The sequence below is a fragment of the Eptesicus fuscus genome, chromosome 6, assembly GCF_027574615.1.
Source record: "Eptesicus fuscus isolate TK198812 chromosome 6, DD_ASM_mEF_20220401, whole genome shotgun sequence".
In the NCBI taxonomy this organism is placed as follows: Eukaryota; Metazoa; Chordata; class Mammalia; order Chiroptera; family Vespertilionidae; genus Eptesicus; species Eptesicus fuscus.
In genome coordinates, this window is record NC_072478.1 from 85,654,763 (window position 1) to 85,668,979 (window position 14,217).

A 14,217-nucleotide genomic window follows, 5' to 3' on the forward strand; every position below is an offset into this window, starting at 1 on the left:
TTGAGATAAATAAAATTAAATATTTAAAAATATGTACTTTCCAGAAAGAAAACAAATGTCCTGAAGAAAAGGAAACAATATCTATACTATGTATATATTTTCTCAAAGTGACTAATTGAAAAGAAAAACAGGTATTTAAATATATAATTTCTGAGTTTTTTGTACAACATTGCAATAATCATTTGAATTTAAATTGGGCACATTTTTCATATTCTTCTCATATTTTATATTATTATACTTTTTCTTAATGATATTTTTAAGTAGTTGATTATAATTTGAGACAGATCTTGTCATTATCACTATAACCATTCTTTATTTATTTTTTGTTCCCCCCAAGAAATCTATGGCATCCATCCTTTGCTCTGTCTATAATTAAATTGGCCATGATAGTTAATGGAATTAATCTAACTTGTAGAAAAGCATATTTTCAAGGAGTTAAAACATAAAGAGTTTTATTATAACCACTTCTTTACGTTGCAGGAAAAGGAGAAATATTAAATATTCCTCAATTTAGTAACTTTTACAAATTAATAATTTACTTTTTACAAATTGGAAAAAATAGACATTGCCTCCTTTGTTCATTTTGACTTAAAAATGGAAAGTCACTGCCATTTGACTACAATCATGTTTTAAAAAATTAACAGGTTGATTTCTGCTCAGAAAATGTTTTTACTGATGTGGTTCTGGTGGCAATGTAGAATACCTGTCTTCTTTAGATACATCTTGGGTGATGTGGACTCTGAAAATCCTAGTTACACCCAAGATTCCATTCCTCTGCGGTTACTCACCTGGATCACAGACATGTAGGGCCTGTCTAAAAAAGACATAACATCAAGTGTGGCCCCACCAGTGACTCATCCCTTTAATGTAGTGAAACTATAGAGGGAAGAGCAGGGAGGATGTATTGGTTGCTAGGGAAATTTAGCTTACCTGTGGAAAATGACATCCTGTATTAATAAGATCTAAGGTACGACTCACATAATTATCCTAATTTTAAGACTGATGGAAATGATGAAGCATTTCTTTACATCGGGGACAGGTCATAAAAAAATATCTAAATGTACAGGACTGCATATGGTTTTAGAAGGTGACTTTATAAAGAAGGTGGAGATCCCAACTCCCTCTCATGTCTCTATATATATGTCCAAGTGTGTGTGTTTTAGTGCTCTGGGAAGTGTCTTGACAGAGAACCTGAGTAGGACAAAGCAGCCTGGATCTGAGTGAGCTAACTGGCACCATGAAAATACCAGGTGTCTTTCTGCTCCTCTCTCTGGCTCTTTTCTGCTTTTTCTCAGGTGAGTTTTTTCTTTAAAATTAAAATCCGATACTTATGCTGAACCGGACATGACAAGTATATTTGCCCACCATATTTTAAATTCTAACAGTTTTGATATAAAAGACCAATTCTGAGAGATTATCATAATGATGATAATGATTATAATGATGAAAATGGTAATAGTAATAATGATAAAAATAACTTTCATTTGTTGAGCATATACTATATTCTAGGCATGTACTAAGAGCTTTTATGCATTATCTCCAATACACATAGCAAGCTATTCTTATCTGCCTAAGGACTTGCAACTCATAAGTAGAATTTGGAATTTGATCAGGTCTTCTAGACATCACAGTTTATGTTTGTTCCACAAAACCAGTCTGGGGGGTGGCTAGTTGTTTTAAATATTTATTTAAATATTTAAATATTTCCTTCTAAGACAGAGGAAAGCTTCTCTGTACTCGTTATTCTTATACAGTAATTGGAACTCAATTAAAATTAAAACAAGGGGAAAAAGAAAACTCAATTAGAAAAATCTTTCAGAAAAAGGTATCCAATCTTAGAATACTGAAACATATATGTTGTTGGGGAACTCAACAATTGTTCAAGAAGGGGAATATATTTGGGCACCTTAATGAGCAATAGTCATATATTCTCTATCAATTTGGATTGTTCAAAGGACAGCTATACTTTGATTCAATGTTTTACAGTGTAGGGCCATGTGAATGAACAGAACACTGTATCTATTTCCTAACTTCTTTATTTTTCCACCCAATGATGTTGTAGTAGAAAAAGAACACACTAGAGTCTCTAGACCCAAGACCTAGACCCATGTCTTCCATTTATGACTGTATCAACTGGAGACAGCTCAGTTCTCTGAGATATTCTCTCATTTATAGAGTTATAGAAATGAGACTGGATCCTGGGACCTTACATGTCTGATCTATCATTTTCTGTTACAAAAGTCATTGAATTGGGGGGCTATCAGAGGTTTTTGTTTTTTTAACTGAGATTAAATAGGTAAAGAAGTCATTATTCACTGGAAACTGGTTATATTTAAATGAAAAAAATACATTTAGGAATAAGAAAAAAATAGTTGGATAAAGGATTACTGTGATCTTATAGAATAAGTTTGACTAATAAGGCTAACTAACCTGAAATGATGTTTCTGTCATCTGCTGAGATGACATAAAATAGATGCGACTGTATAAAAAGTTGCTGGTTAAGATACTCTCAGAAATTAATTTATATCCCCATTGCTTCTCTTTATGATCTTTTTATTGGATCTTGTGCACCAAGGTACTCAATTTACCAAAACATGGTCCTTCATGGATAAATCTGTATTTGGGAAGGCCAATGCCTAAGAGCCTTAATGTTGAATTTCAGTCCTAGCATTTCCATTTTATAGTGTGTGACCTTTCTGAGTATTTTCTTCATCTGTAAAATACAGCTATAAAAGGAATACCCCTGTGTGTGGAATTTAATGAGAAAATGCATGTAAAGTGCTTTATATAGTGGAAGGGATCTAGTAAGGGTTTAACAAATGTCTATTAATATTAACATTAGTAAACTTCAATAATACGACTACTGTATTGAACTCAGGTGTTGCTGATGTTAATCATCCTTTCGCCTTGGTAGTTCTACATATAAGAAGACAGTGGGCAAAATCTCTCCTCTTCTGATCAAAGATTTGTACAGTGAAGAAATGGCTGAGAATTGTAATAATGAGTTTTCCTGAGTCATAAAACTTACTTTCAGTGGTTACAAAAATATAAACTTCCAGGCCCTATTGGTCTTATATAATGAAATTTTCAAGTGCTTGTCCTAAAAATCTGTACTTTTAATAACACTGCTGCAATATGGTTGGTACTCACTACAGTAGATTGTCATCAGCTTTATTTCAAAATTAAAAGCCCTGTTCTCTCTTCATCTCCATTAATAGAGAACGAACTTGAAGGTATTTCCAGTTGCCCTCCTTCAAGTATGACACTTACTCATACTTTCTGTCATCAAGGAGGCTTTTGGCTAAACGTGCCAGGTGTCACTGGCATTAGGAGTTCCCAGAAATGATCAGAATTAAGCTCAGAGCAGAATTGAACCTAACATTTTTATTATTTCAGTATTTAAAACCATTGAGCTAATCAGCCACAACCCAAAGTCACAGACATAGCTATAAAGATGGAGGGAGAGAGAGAGAGAGAATCAAGACTGTATTTATAGATTGTTTCCTCTTTCAGGAATTTAGAGAGATGTAGCAAAATAAATGAGTTTGTCCTTGCCAGTCTATATTTGGGCCAAGTCCTTAAAGCTGAGTATAGAGGACAGAAAAGCAATTTTGACCTCAAAGAGCAAAGTTACTCTCTTCCTGAACTGCCTGTAGGCAATGCAATGAACAAATGTCAAATGAATGTCAAAGTTAGAGGAGACTTTCCAACCCAAATTCTCTAAAGACCAGAGATGAGGTCATTTCCATAGTGGATTAGTAACTGGGCCAGAACTCTAACATGAATCTCCAGAATCTGAAACAATTTTCTTTCATCTCCCCTCCCCAACCTCTAAGAAATCTGATCTCATCCTTGTTCATCCCCTTTCATCACTTCCCAAGTGTATATGCTCCCTGAGAAGTGAACAGGTATAAAAACAAAACCACAACAATCATGCCATGCCTTGTTGAGATGACCAAGAACCAAGAATAAGTATCATTCCAGCCTTGAGGGTTTCCCAATTTTGCAAATCCCACTTTTTACACATTCAGAAATTACAGTGTTCAGACTTTGTGATTTTTTTTTCAGGTGTCTTCAGTCAAGGAGAAAAGGTCAGTGCACATTTTTATCTATTCTTCAGACCTGGGTGGTGCTTGGTTGGTATTCCCAGCCCACAGAGAGGTTTGTCTGTGGGCAAAAGGGCTAAAACATTGAACCAGCAGGCCAAATGCAGAAATCAGTGGAAGTAATACATTTTTTAACTACAATTTCTCTATGAGCTAAAAGAGCCTAAATACCCATTCTAGGGTTTTGTTAAAGGAAAGAAACTATAAATGAAAATAGGATGAGTCTATGATAACACTCATAATCTATCTCTGCTTTCACTGTGAGATCGTGGGCAAGTAACTCGGGTTTTCTGAGCTGCAATTTCCACAACTGTAAAAAAAGAGGATAATCTTATTCACCTCACAGAATTGTAGTCATACTGAAATTATATAAACTATGTGGAAATATTTGGTAAACTATATAAGGATTAGTTGTTGATTAATAATTAACAGCTTCTGAAGGATTTAGGTCAAAAGCTATTCTTTCCTTTGTAGAAATAAGGCCACCAAGAGAGAAAAAAAAGGTTGCTTATTACAAAGGTTGTTTACTGTTCTTTATTGAGTATACATAGACTGGTTCACTTAAATGTAAGTACAATTTGGGTTAAAAGTTGGAATGGGGACAAATTATCTTCATCGTCTGGCTGCTATTTTTTCCAAATTAATCCATCAACTTTTCCTCAGATTGCTTGTTCTAAGTATCAAAAACACAAACAGATGGCATTTGCTCCAGCTAGTCCTACTCCTGTGTCCATACAGAAAGGACATTTCTACTTGACCTTGGCAATTGTTTTTGTTAGCCTTTGTGTGCCCAAGAACCCTTGACATTAAAAGTTTCCAGATACTACTGCCAACTGGTTCAAGTTGGCAAAAGAGTTGAAAACCTCTTCCAACTCTAGTATATTGCATAAGACTTTTTCCTTCAATGGATGATGCCCTACACTTAACTTTCAATGTATGTGTGTGTGCACTTGTGTGTGTGACACATACATACACGTTTTTGTACTTGTATATAAAATTGTATCTTAAAATTGATTTGTTATTATGTTTAAACATACACAGTAGCACAATCAAATCAACCCATTTTGTATCTTAATAGGTAGAAAAATATAAAAGCATTACACACAGATTGAAAATACATGAAATTTTATCCCAGTTTTCTCATCAACACTCAAGTCTCTTCCCTTATTTAGGTTTTGATCTCCAGGATATTTAATGTTTCCCAGATTTTCAGTGTTTTCTAAAGTTCACTCAAAATCTACTATTTACTGATTCTATTCCTTTGGATGGGCCTAAGTCTCATAGTGGACTTGCTTTTGGATCACTGGAAATGTTTTCTAAATATACAGATCCCCAGCACCATGCCAGACTTACAAAATAATAATCACATATGGGGAAATTTTCAATCTGCATTCTACATAATTATCCAGTGCTGGGGAGTGCTGTTTTTGCTCAAACATCTTAGAGACTATATACATGAGTTCTAATTTGAATATTTACTGCCTGTGGGATCTCAGAGATGTCTCCTCTCTTGTCATTGCCTGTGTTTACACATCTCTAAAATAAAAATTTAGATTCAATGATCTCTAAAGCCCCATCTGACCTTAGCTATCTGAATCAGTACGAACCAAGCCTGCCTTGCCAAGACTGCTGTCTTTTTTCCGCTCAAGTAGACAGGGAAGGGAGGGTGCCACCTTTCAGATGGCATCAAGGCTACCATTTCTCTTCTGTATGGCTGGAAGGATGGTGGCGATCCAAACGACAGGCAGGAAAAGTTGAAACTAACCTCAGGAGCATGCCTGCTCAATTCTGATTCTGCTAAGACAAAAGGAAGAAAGATTTCCTCCAACACTTGGCTGCTCATGCCAAGAAGCCTCTCCATGCTGAAGCACCTGATGGTAGATTATAGTTAATACTCTAATTTATAGACTTGTAAAAGGAGACTTTTAGAATCATGCACTATATATAAATATTAATTCTGAATTAGATTATTATCTAAAGTTGGTCCTGTATGTTTCTAATAACAGGAATTAGAGTTTGAAACTTTGATGAAAATTCAAGAAAAAAAACAATGCCTAAGACTCATAAGTATCATCTGGGAATATATATGCTCTTAGATAGGGAAAATCAAGTATATAAAATTTTCTTTAAAATGAACATAGTGAATAGTCAGGAAGAAAATAAAATATGATATAAGGAAGAGAGAAGAAATAGTTGGAGAGTCAGAGTATTAACATATTACAGAAATCAGGTGTTTCAAAAAGGAGTAACATATCGTAAAATATCATGAACATTTTATAAATAGCCAATGGGTGTATTCTGAATCATTTTGTAGAGCCATTTTGGTAGTGTGGAAGGGGTATAAAAGCAGGGGAAGTAGAGGCCAAGTCATGGAGGGGTTTAGAAAACTGGTGTGATTAAAAAGGAGCTGATGTAATCACATGGGTAGTAGTAAAGGGATGAACAGATAAAGTCCTACACCCTAGAGGTGTGTGTGTGTTTGCAAATTTTCATTGGCTTTATTTTTAGAACTGAAATGCTAGACTAAAATATCAATGACCCTGACTTCTAAGTTAATTTTTGTGATCATATAAGCTCATTTTCCAGTAAAGTTAAGTGATTATGTAGTTTCCATTAGATGACTAATCTGGGTACTAAAAGTGTCCCTGTATTTCAGAATATTTTGAAGGTACAATTCTTTGAAGAGCCACAAGAGGTCAGGCTGATACTAAACTTTGGCAACCAAGTACCTAGAAGTAGTCCAAGGAAGCTGGACTAAGAAAATAAGCAGAGGCTCCTGTTAAAGCCAACACCAACCTAAAAAACACCAAAACAAAACAAAACAAAATTCTTCATTAAGTAGGGTAAGAAATAATGGGATCCAAAAATTCTAGAATATGAAAAAATGTACATTGTTAATGCTCATAATATCAATCCTCCACATGATACTTGAAGCTTTACAAAGTGTTTTCAAAGGACTAATCATTTACAAGAACCCTAGAAGACAGGTATTTCTAGCCTCCAGTTAAATATAAAGACATTTCAACCCCTTTCAACTCAGAGTAGTCAACTATTTGCACGAGGTAATGCAGGTAGTAAGCGGAAGAAGCAAAATTCAAACCCAGATCAGTCTAAACCTTCTACAGTACCGTCCTCTAACATTAGAGCATTGGGCATTTTAAATAAATTCAGGGGATATTGGCTGTCCTCTTGGAGGAAACTTTAAGGAGGAAAGATAATCCTATCACCCCTGGTCTAGGCCTGCTTTTTATGTCCACTAAGAAACTAATTGTCTGCGTTCTATTTAAAGGAGACCAAAATAAAAATATAAAAGAGGACAGGGAATTTAGACAGAGGAAAGGCATGCCATTCTTAGCCTGCTTCTCCGTAAGTTGAGAACTGTGGGCTCTTTCTAGTCCTATTAGATATTCTGATGATCTCCTGCCTCGCTGTTTGCCTCACAGAAAGGATTTCTAGCTGGCTCTGCAAGTCATTCTTTACCTTTCCCAACATCCATGGCTCTCGGAGAGTGGCCTTTTTCTGTCCCCATCACCATGCTAAAATTTCTCACACAGTGTGAGTGAAGAAAGGCCTCTAGGCCTTTATAGGAATCATTCAGGCAGTAGTTGTGATTTCTCACATCCACCTGAAGAATTAAGGACCTAGCTTAATGTAAGCCACTTTACTGAATGAATCACTGCTAAATCTTACGTTATCAAAGCAGGAGAGGTCCTTAGAGACCATCTAGTCTACTGGTACTGAACACTTGTTCGAAGCTCCTTCCAAAATGTGGTAAGAGCTACAGCGAGAGCAGGCCTACAACATGAACCTAATTTTCTGCATGCCTAGTCCAAGACTATTTCAAATACTCCACGCTGACTTTCTACACCTCTTATATGACCACATTTGACCCTTATAACAACCATGGGAATGAAGCATGACAACCGTTAATTAAAAATACATTTTGGTTAAGAAAATTGAGATGCAGCTAGTGAGCACTTTGTCTGAGATGACACAACCAGCCAATGACGAATAACAGGACAAGTTCTGAAACATGGCTCTCCAGCTACATCAGGGACCCTTGAAGGACAGGACAATTTAGAAGCATGAAATATAGCTACATTCTAAGAAAGTTTGTTCGTATATATTTGATTGATTTTATTTTATTTATGGAAATTCTTAGCCCTACCTACTCTTATTCCCAGGGGGCCGTGGAAGGGGGAAAGTGGGTCTGGGCACAGAGGTGGGGTCTAGAAGCTCTCAAAGTAAATGCCCTCCAAGTGCCACTTTCATATCTGCTTTCTAAAGGACAAAAGAGCCTGGATCACAAGATCAGAGGGTCGAATGCCATGGAAAGATGGCTTGAGAAGGCGTCTCTTTAAAGTAAGAGACTTTTGTTTCCTTTCTCACTGACCTGACTGTAGAGACACACATGTCTCTGACTGAGCTGCCCTTTCTCAGCCTGCACATTGTCCCTGCTTGGCCCACTGTGGTGTCTATCACTCATTGTGCTGTAATTATCGGTGTTCTTTTCTGCTTTCCTAATGCAAATAAGATGGTGAACTTACGGAGATATTATAACTGACTCTTTTTTTGTATCACCAGCACCCAGAGCCATGCCTTACAAATATTAGTTACCCATTGGCTGTTGGTGGGATAAATGAAAATATCAGTGATAAGTCTATGGTTTCCAGTCTGTTCTTGACTCACACAATTGCAAATGCATTCATGACTTAAATACAAGATAAATTAGCTTTTGAGAAGAAAAAGAAAAGTCCTATGATTAATCATGTCCTGAAGATTTCTCAGCTTACTTTTTATTTGGGGACCTAAAGGAAAGGTTACTATCCCAAAAGTAGTATGAAAATGGAGTTATCTTTAAGAGCAGTGAGAAAAAAATGGGACTATAGGTAGGACTATAAAAAGCCCAGACATCTTCTATCCAACCAACCCTAAGATCTCTGATAAGCATCATCCCACCCAGCCTCAATAGTACAAAATGTGAAATTTCATTTAAAAACGTGTTTAATAGTCTCAGTTGTCTTAAATCTGATATATGTGATATTTTGTAACTAAACTGTGTGACTCTTTTGCTGAGCTTTTCCCCATGCAAACCTTCAGAGAGTGTTATCAGTATACTAGGGCCAGTGCACAGATTCATGCACTGGTGGGGTCCCTCTGCCTGGCCTGTGGGGATCAGGCCAAAACTGGCTCTCCAACATCCCCCGAGGGGTCCCAGATTGTGAGAGGGCAGTTCTCGGGTAAAACACCCCGGAATCAGGCTCCCTCCTCTCTGGTTCAAGGTGTGTCTCCCGAGAACCGCAGCTGCCAAGTCACTGCAGCTCGGCAGCTCCTGCATTGAGCGTCTGCCCCCTGGTGGTCAGTGCACATCACAGCTACCGGCCATTCAGCTGGTCGCTTAGGCTTTTATATATATAGATAACAGTTTGCTAATATCTTAAAGATATGATTCCTCTTATTTGTGCCCACACACTTATTTAATAAGGTATTTCAATAAAGCTTACTTGCCCCGACTGTAAGTGGGGTCAAGAGTACATCATGAACTTGGTCTTTATTTCTCTAAATGAGGCTATGTTGGAAATCAACCATAATAGATAGTTGGAATCAGCAATGAGAAGGAATATGTTCAAGCACTGGTTTTTAATGCTTCCTGGTTGTGTGGCATTGGGAAGCTACTTAATCATCCTGAGGATCAATATTCACATCTGTAAACTGCTTAATATAATTTGTCCCACATGCATCTCAGAGTTATCTCAGCTGAGTTAATTTACATGGTTTAAATATTGTGAAGCAATAGATAAACGTAAGATATTATTAATGGAACTAGGAGAGGGGTAAAGTATGGTCCCTCCATGTTAAAGGGCACTTCATTCCACACAGTTGATATTTGGAAAAGTTTGGTTCTACCTGTTGTGTATTGCCTATATTTTGGAATAAAATGGTTCAAATGTCATTTGCATACAAAATATTGACATTGAATTGAAAAGAATTTTAAAACTCCAGGCTATTTTTGAGAGACCACTATAACTGAGGGCATATATTGGTAGCATAGGTGCTACTACCATTTCTTCTACAGAGCCCATGACAATAATCATGAATTATCATGGCACGTGTACTCACCAAGGCTGGATGCAACCTCAGAATCCTAAATAGAGCAACTTAGTCACAAAAGTTCAAATACTACAGACTCTGAGACAAAGTAAGTTAATATAAAGACATTAAAATGTTGTTTTCAAGAGAATAAATGGATGGAAAACTAACAAGCCATCACATAACATTTGGAATCTCTTTACAATGATCATCCATATCTTTATAACAAAACAGGAGTGCTACTAGAGTTAGATTAATACAGTAAAAAAAAATGTGTCACCTAAAGACCAAAAATCACTCTCAATTGGAAAATTTAGTGTTGGAACAGAAAGTCATACCTATGGCATTTGCCTTACTTCTTACATTTGTAAGGAGTAAGTAACTGCCTTACATCATTAACTCAATCAACTCACTCCTGAATACTGTGACTACAGAAATGGGTATCCTGTATCTCAAAGAAAAAGTCTCAGTTATGTTTAATACATTCTAGATAAACAGACAAACAAGGTCATTTTCTATTTCAGGAAGCTTTACATTACATATATATATTTTATAATATATATATATATATACATATACTTTCATATAAATATATAAAGAATTTATATATTAATATGAATTTATATAAATGCATATTTATATATTTGTATATAACTTATATAAATATTTATATACATATATAGGGTATGTGTATACAAAGTAGTATATATACTTTGAATAATTATAAAGGCAGTGTTTATCAAACTGCTTTTCAATTTCAAAATTGAGCTATTAGCTGTTAAAGTGTGTATACATTTTTCAGGACATGCTGTATATATAACTCTCTCTCTCTCTCTCTCTCTCTCTCTCTCTCTCTCTGTAGATTATATATATATATTATTTTAAGTTTGCTGTCTAAAGCTTCTATCGTGTAGAACAGTACCTTAGACAGAATGCACTAATGTCCATGTCACTGCTGTGCTTACTTTGGTAGATTGACTGTGCTGAGTTCGGGGATCCTAAGGTCTATTGCACTCGGGAATCTAATCCCCACTGTGGCTCTGATGGCCAGACATATGGCAATAAATGTTCCTTCTGTAAGGCAGCGGCGTAAGTATCATACTCAGAAACCTGTCCCTTACAAGCACAAACTTCCTGAATAAGACAATGACACTTCCCTTGAAATAGTCTAGAAATTTCTATTCATACCCACCCATAGAGATAACAGAAATAAGCTTCAGGCAAATGGATTGAAAACAATTCATTCAAAAACTAATAACAATTTGCATAATAAATTATTTGACAGCATAATCTTCATTGTAATTATTAAATGTGAATAATCTTAGGGACTTTTAAAAATTATACACCTTTAAATATTTTGATACATTTTATTTTTTCCCATTTATTTCTAAGATTTTTAATAGTTGTATCCAATTATGTTTTGTTATTATTAATTTCAAAAACAATAAATGTTAGCAATATTTGAAAATTCATCAAAATCAGAAACATGAAAAACTTCTGGGAAAATTTATTATTAACAACAAAAGTATTACTTTATCCACATTATTTTCAAGCATTTTATTTTATACTAATTTCTATGTTGCTAAGGCAACAATTTCCATTCACTCCTCTCTTTTCCTCTGATGAAAAGGGCCTTTCAACAAAGAATAGAGGAGAGGACCATCCTTTACTATCCAGACTATTCAAACTTTACAGATAGCATACTAGGAAGATTCTATCAAGGACAAATATTTATTGAATTTATGTGTTTAAAGAAACAGAACAGGTACTATAGATTTTAGCAAATAGATTGTGAGCTTCCTGATGGGACATATTTTATAATTAATAAAAACTTATTCAATCAATCTCTTAGTCTGATTGCTCTAAAATCAAGGGAATTATAGTCCTCTTTAAAAGTAACCTCACTTCTTCACCACTGTCATTCTTTTCTTGTATTAGATTGTCTTCTATCAATGTCTTAATTTTCCTCAACTTTGCTGTAAGATTCCTAAGCATGGAGATTATATAGCTCCCTATCAATAACTGCAAGGGCAAACACATAGAATTAAATGAATAAATATTGAATCAATGCATAATAAACATTTCTACATTTACATATAACACTAGAGGCCTGGTGCATGGATTCATGCTCCAGTGGGGTCCTTTTGCCTGTCCTGAGGGGACCAGGATGAAACTGGCTCTTCGACATCCCCTGAGGAGTCCTGGATTGTGAGAGGGTGCAGGCCAGGCTGAAGGACCCCACTGGTGCACGATTGGGCCGGGGAGGGAGGGCTCCAGGGCGTGTCCTGCCCATCTTGCCCAGTCCCAATCAGCTGGACCCCAGCAGCAAGCTAACCTACCAGTTGGAGCATATGCCCCCTCGTAGTCAGTGCATGTCATAGCGACTGGTCGAAAGAACGGTTGAACAAATGATAGGACACTTAGCATATTAGGCTTTTATTATATAGGATACCTGCTAATTAATACCAAACTTTTTCCAGGATAAGGGCAGTAGGGCAAGTTGAGATTGCATATGATGGACACTCATTACTGAGAAGGACTAAATATATGGTCTACTATAAAAGGCCAAATGCTTGAATATTTGGGTTAACTTCCTCCATTTTCTATTAGGACAGAACCATGACACTATAGTTTCTTTGCCATTATTTCTCCTGTCACTTTTACCTTTTCCAGTTGTATATATATTTACTCCCAGAGAAGAAACAATTGAAATAAAAAGATCTAAGCCTTATTAAATTTGTTTAAGATTCATGCTTTCTATAATTAGGACAGATGTCACCGCTAAGTGAATTTAACTTCTGCCACATTGTCAACATGGATATACCTGTAAAATCAAATAATTACATAGATAATGACATAGTTAAACCTTGTCCAATGTCTGCAATGAATACTAATTATATTGCACTGAGCATATCTTGTCTTTCTCTTCGATAGGAAAAGTGGTGGGAAGATCAACCTAAAGCACTATGGAACATGCTGAATTGGAGCCACTGTTTTGTGCTGAGCTGCCAACTCTCTGAGACTTCTTTTCTTGTGTATGCTTTGATTTTTCTCTAGAAGATAGCTTAGATTTATAAAAACACATCTTCTTCTCTGCCTGGGTCTTGGAGAGTTCAATATATAATATTTTCCTTGATTTGCTTAACAATAAAATAAATTCTGCAGAAGCCTGGCCTGTGTTTTTACCATGCGATCAAGAAAATATGTAGATACAGTATGGAATAATTGACCTGACATAAATGTGGATCACCTGCTTTTCTAATCTAAATCAACCATGAAGTCATTGTGCATATTGGGAAAATCCCTTCCCCTCTTTCATTCTTGGAATTTTCATGTGTATAATGAAGAATTTTCTTTTATAAAATCTATTCTATAAGGTTGAGGTGAGGTCATATTGGTTCTCTCCAATTTGGGGGAAAGTTTTTTATGTAACAATAAAACATTTATCCTCTCTGGACCATAGTTTTACATCTGTATGAATTGGTGGGGTTGGACTATATACTATGTGAACACATACATTATTGGTTTTCCAAGCAATATCATAGAGTCCAGCAGATAGCAAGAAGTAAATAAATATTCAATAAATAACAAACATCCAGTTCTAGCCAGTTTGTCTCAGTGGGTGGAGCGTTGGCCAGGGGCTGAAGGGTACTAAATTTGATTCAGGTCAAGGGCACATACCTCAGTTGCAGGATCCTCGCTGGCCTGGTCCTAGTCAGAGCGTGGTGCCGGAGGCAACCAATCGATGTGTTTTCTCTCACATCAATATTTCTCTGTGTTTCCCTCTCTCTTCCACTCTCTCTAAAATCAATGGAACAATATCCTCGGGTGAGGATTAACAAAATAAATAAATAAATAACGATTATCAAATCAATAATGAATACAGGGAAAGTCTGTAAAAGTGTGCACATTTAAAGAAAGCATCCCATTGATCTTACTCATGGAATGAGAGAACTAGATGAAATATAAGGAATCTTAAGGCCCAGAGAAATTTTAATTAGTTACTGCCAAAGAAAAACGT

At 35.9% G+C, this 14,217-nt stretch overlaps 1 protein-coding gene across 1 annotated transcript; it reads left to right on the forward strand.

The window, feature by feature from the left end:
• Window positions 1-1,237: 1,237 nt before the first annotated feature.
• On the forward strand, window positions 1,238-13,353 carry LOC103289550 (serine protease inhibitor Kazal-type 6). Its single transcript, XM_028145934.2, has 4 exons — window positions 1,238-1,295; window positions 4,069-4,091; window positions 11,170-11,285; window positions 13,131-13,353. The coding sequence occupies exons 1-4, from the start codon at window positions 1,238-1,240 to the stop codon at window positions 13,174-13,176; spliced, it is 243 nt and encodes an 80-aa protein (XP_028001735.2). The 3' UTR covers window positions 13,177-13,353.
• The last annotated feature ends 864 nt before the right edge of the window (window positions 13,354-14,217 follow it).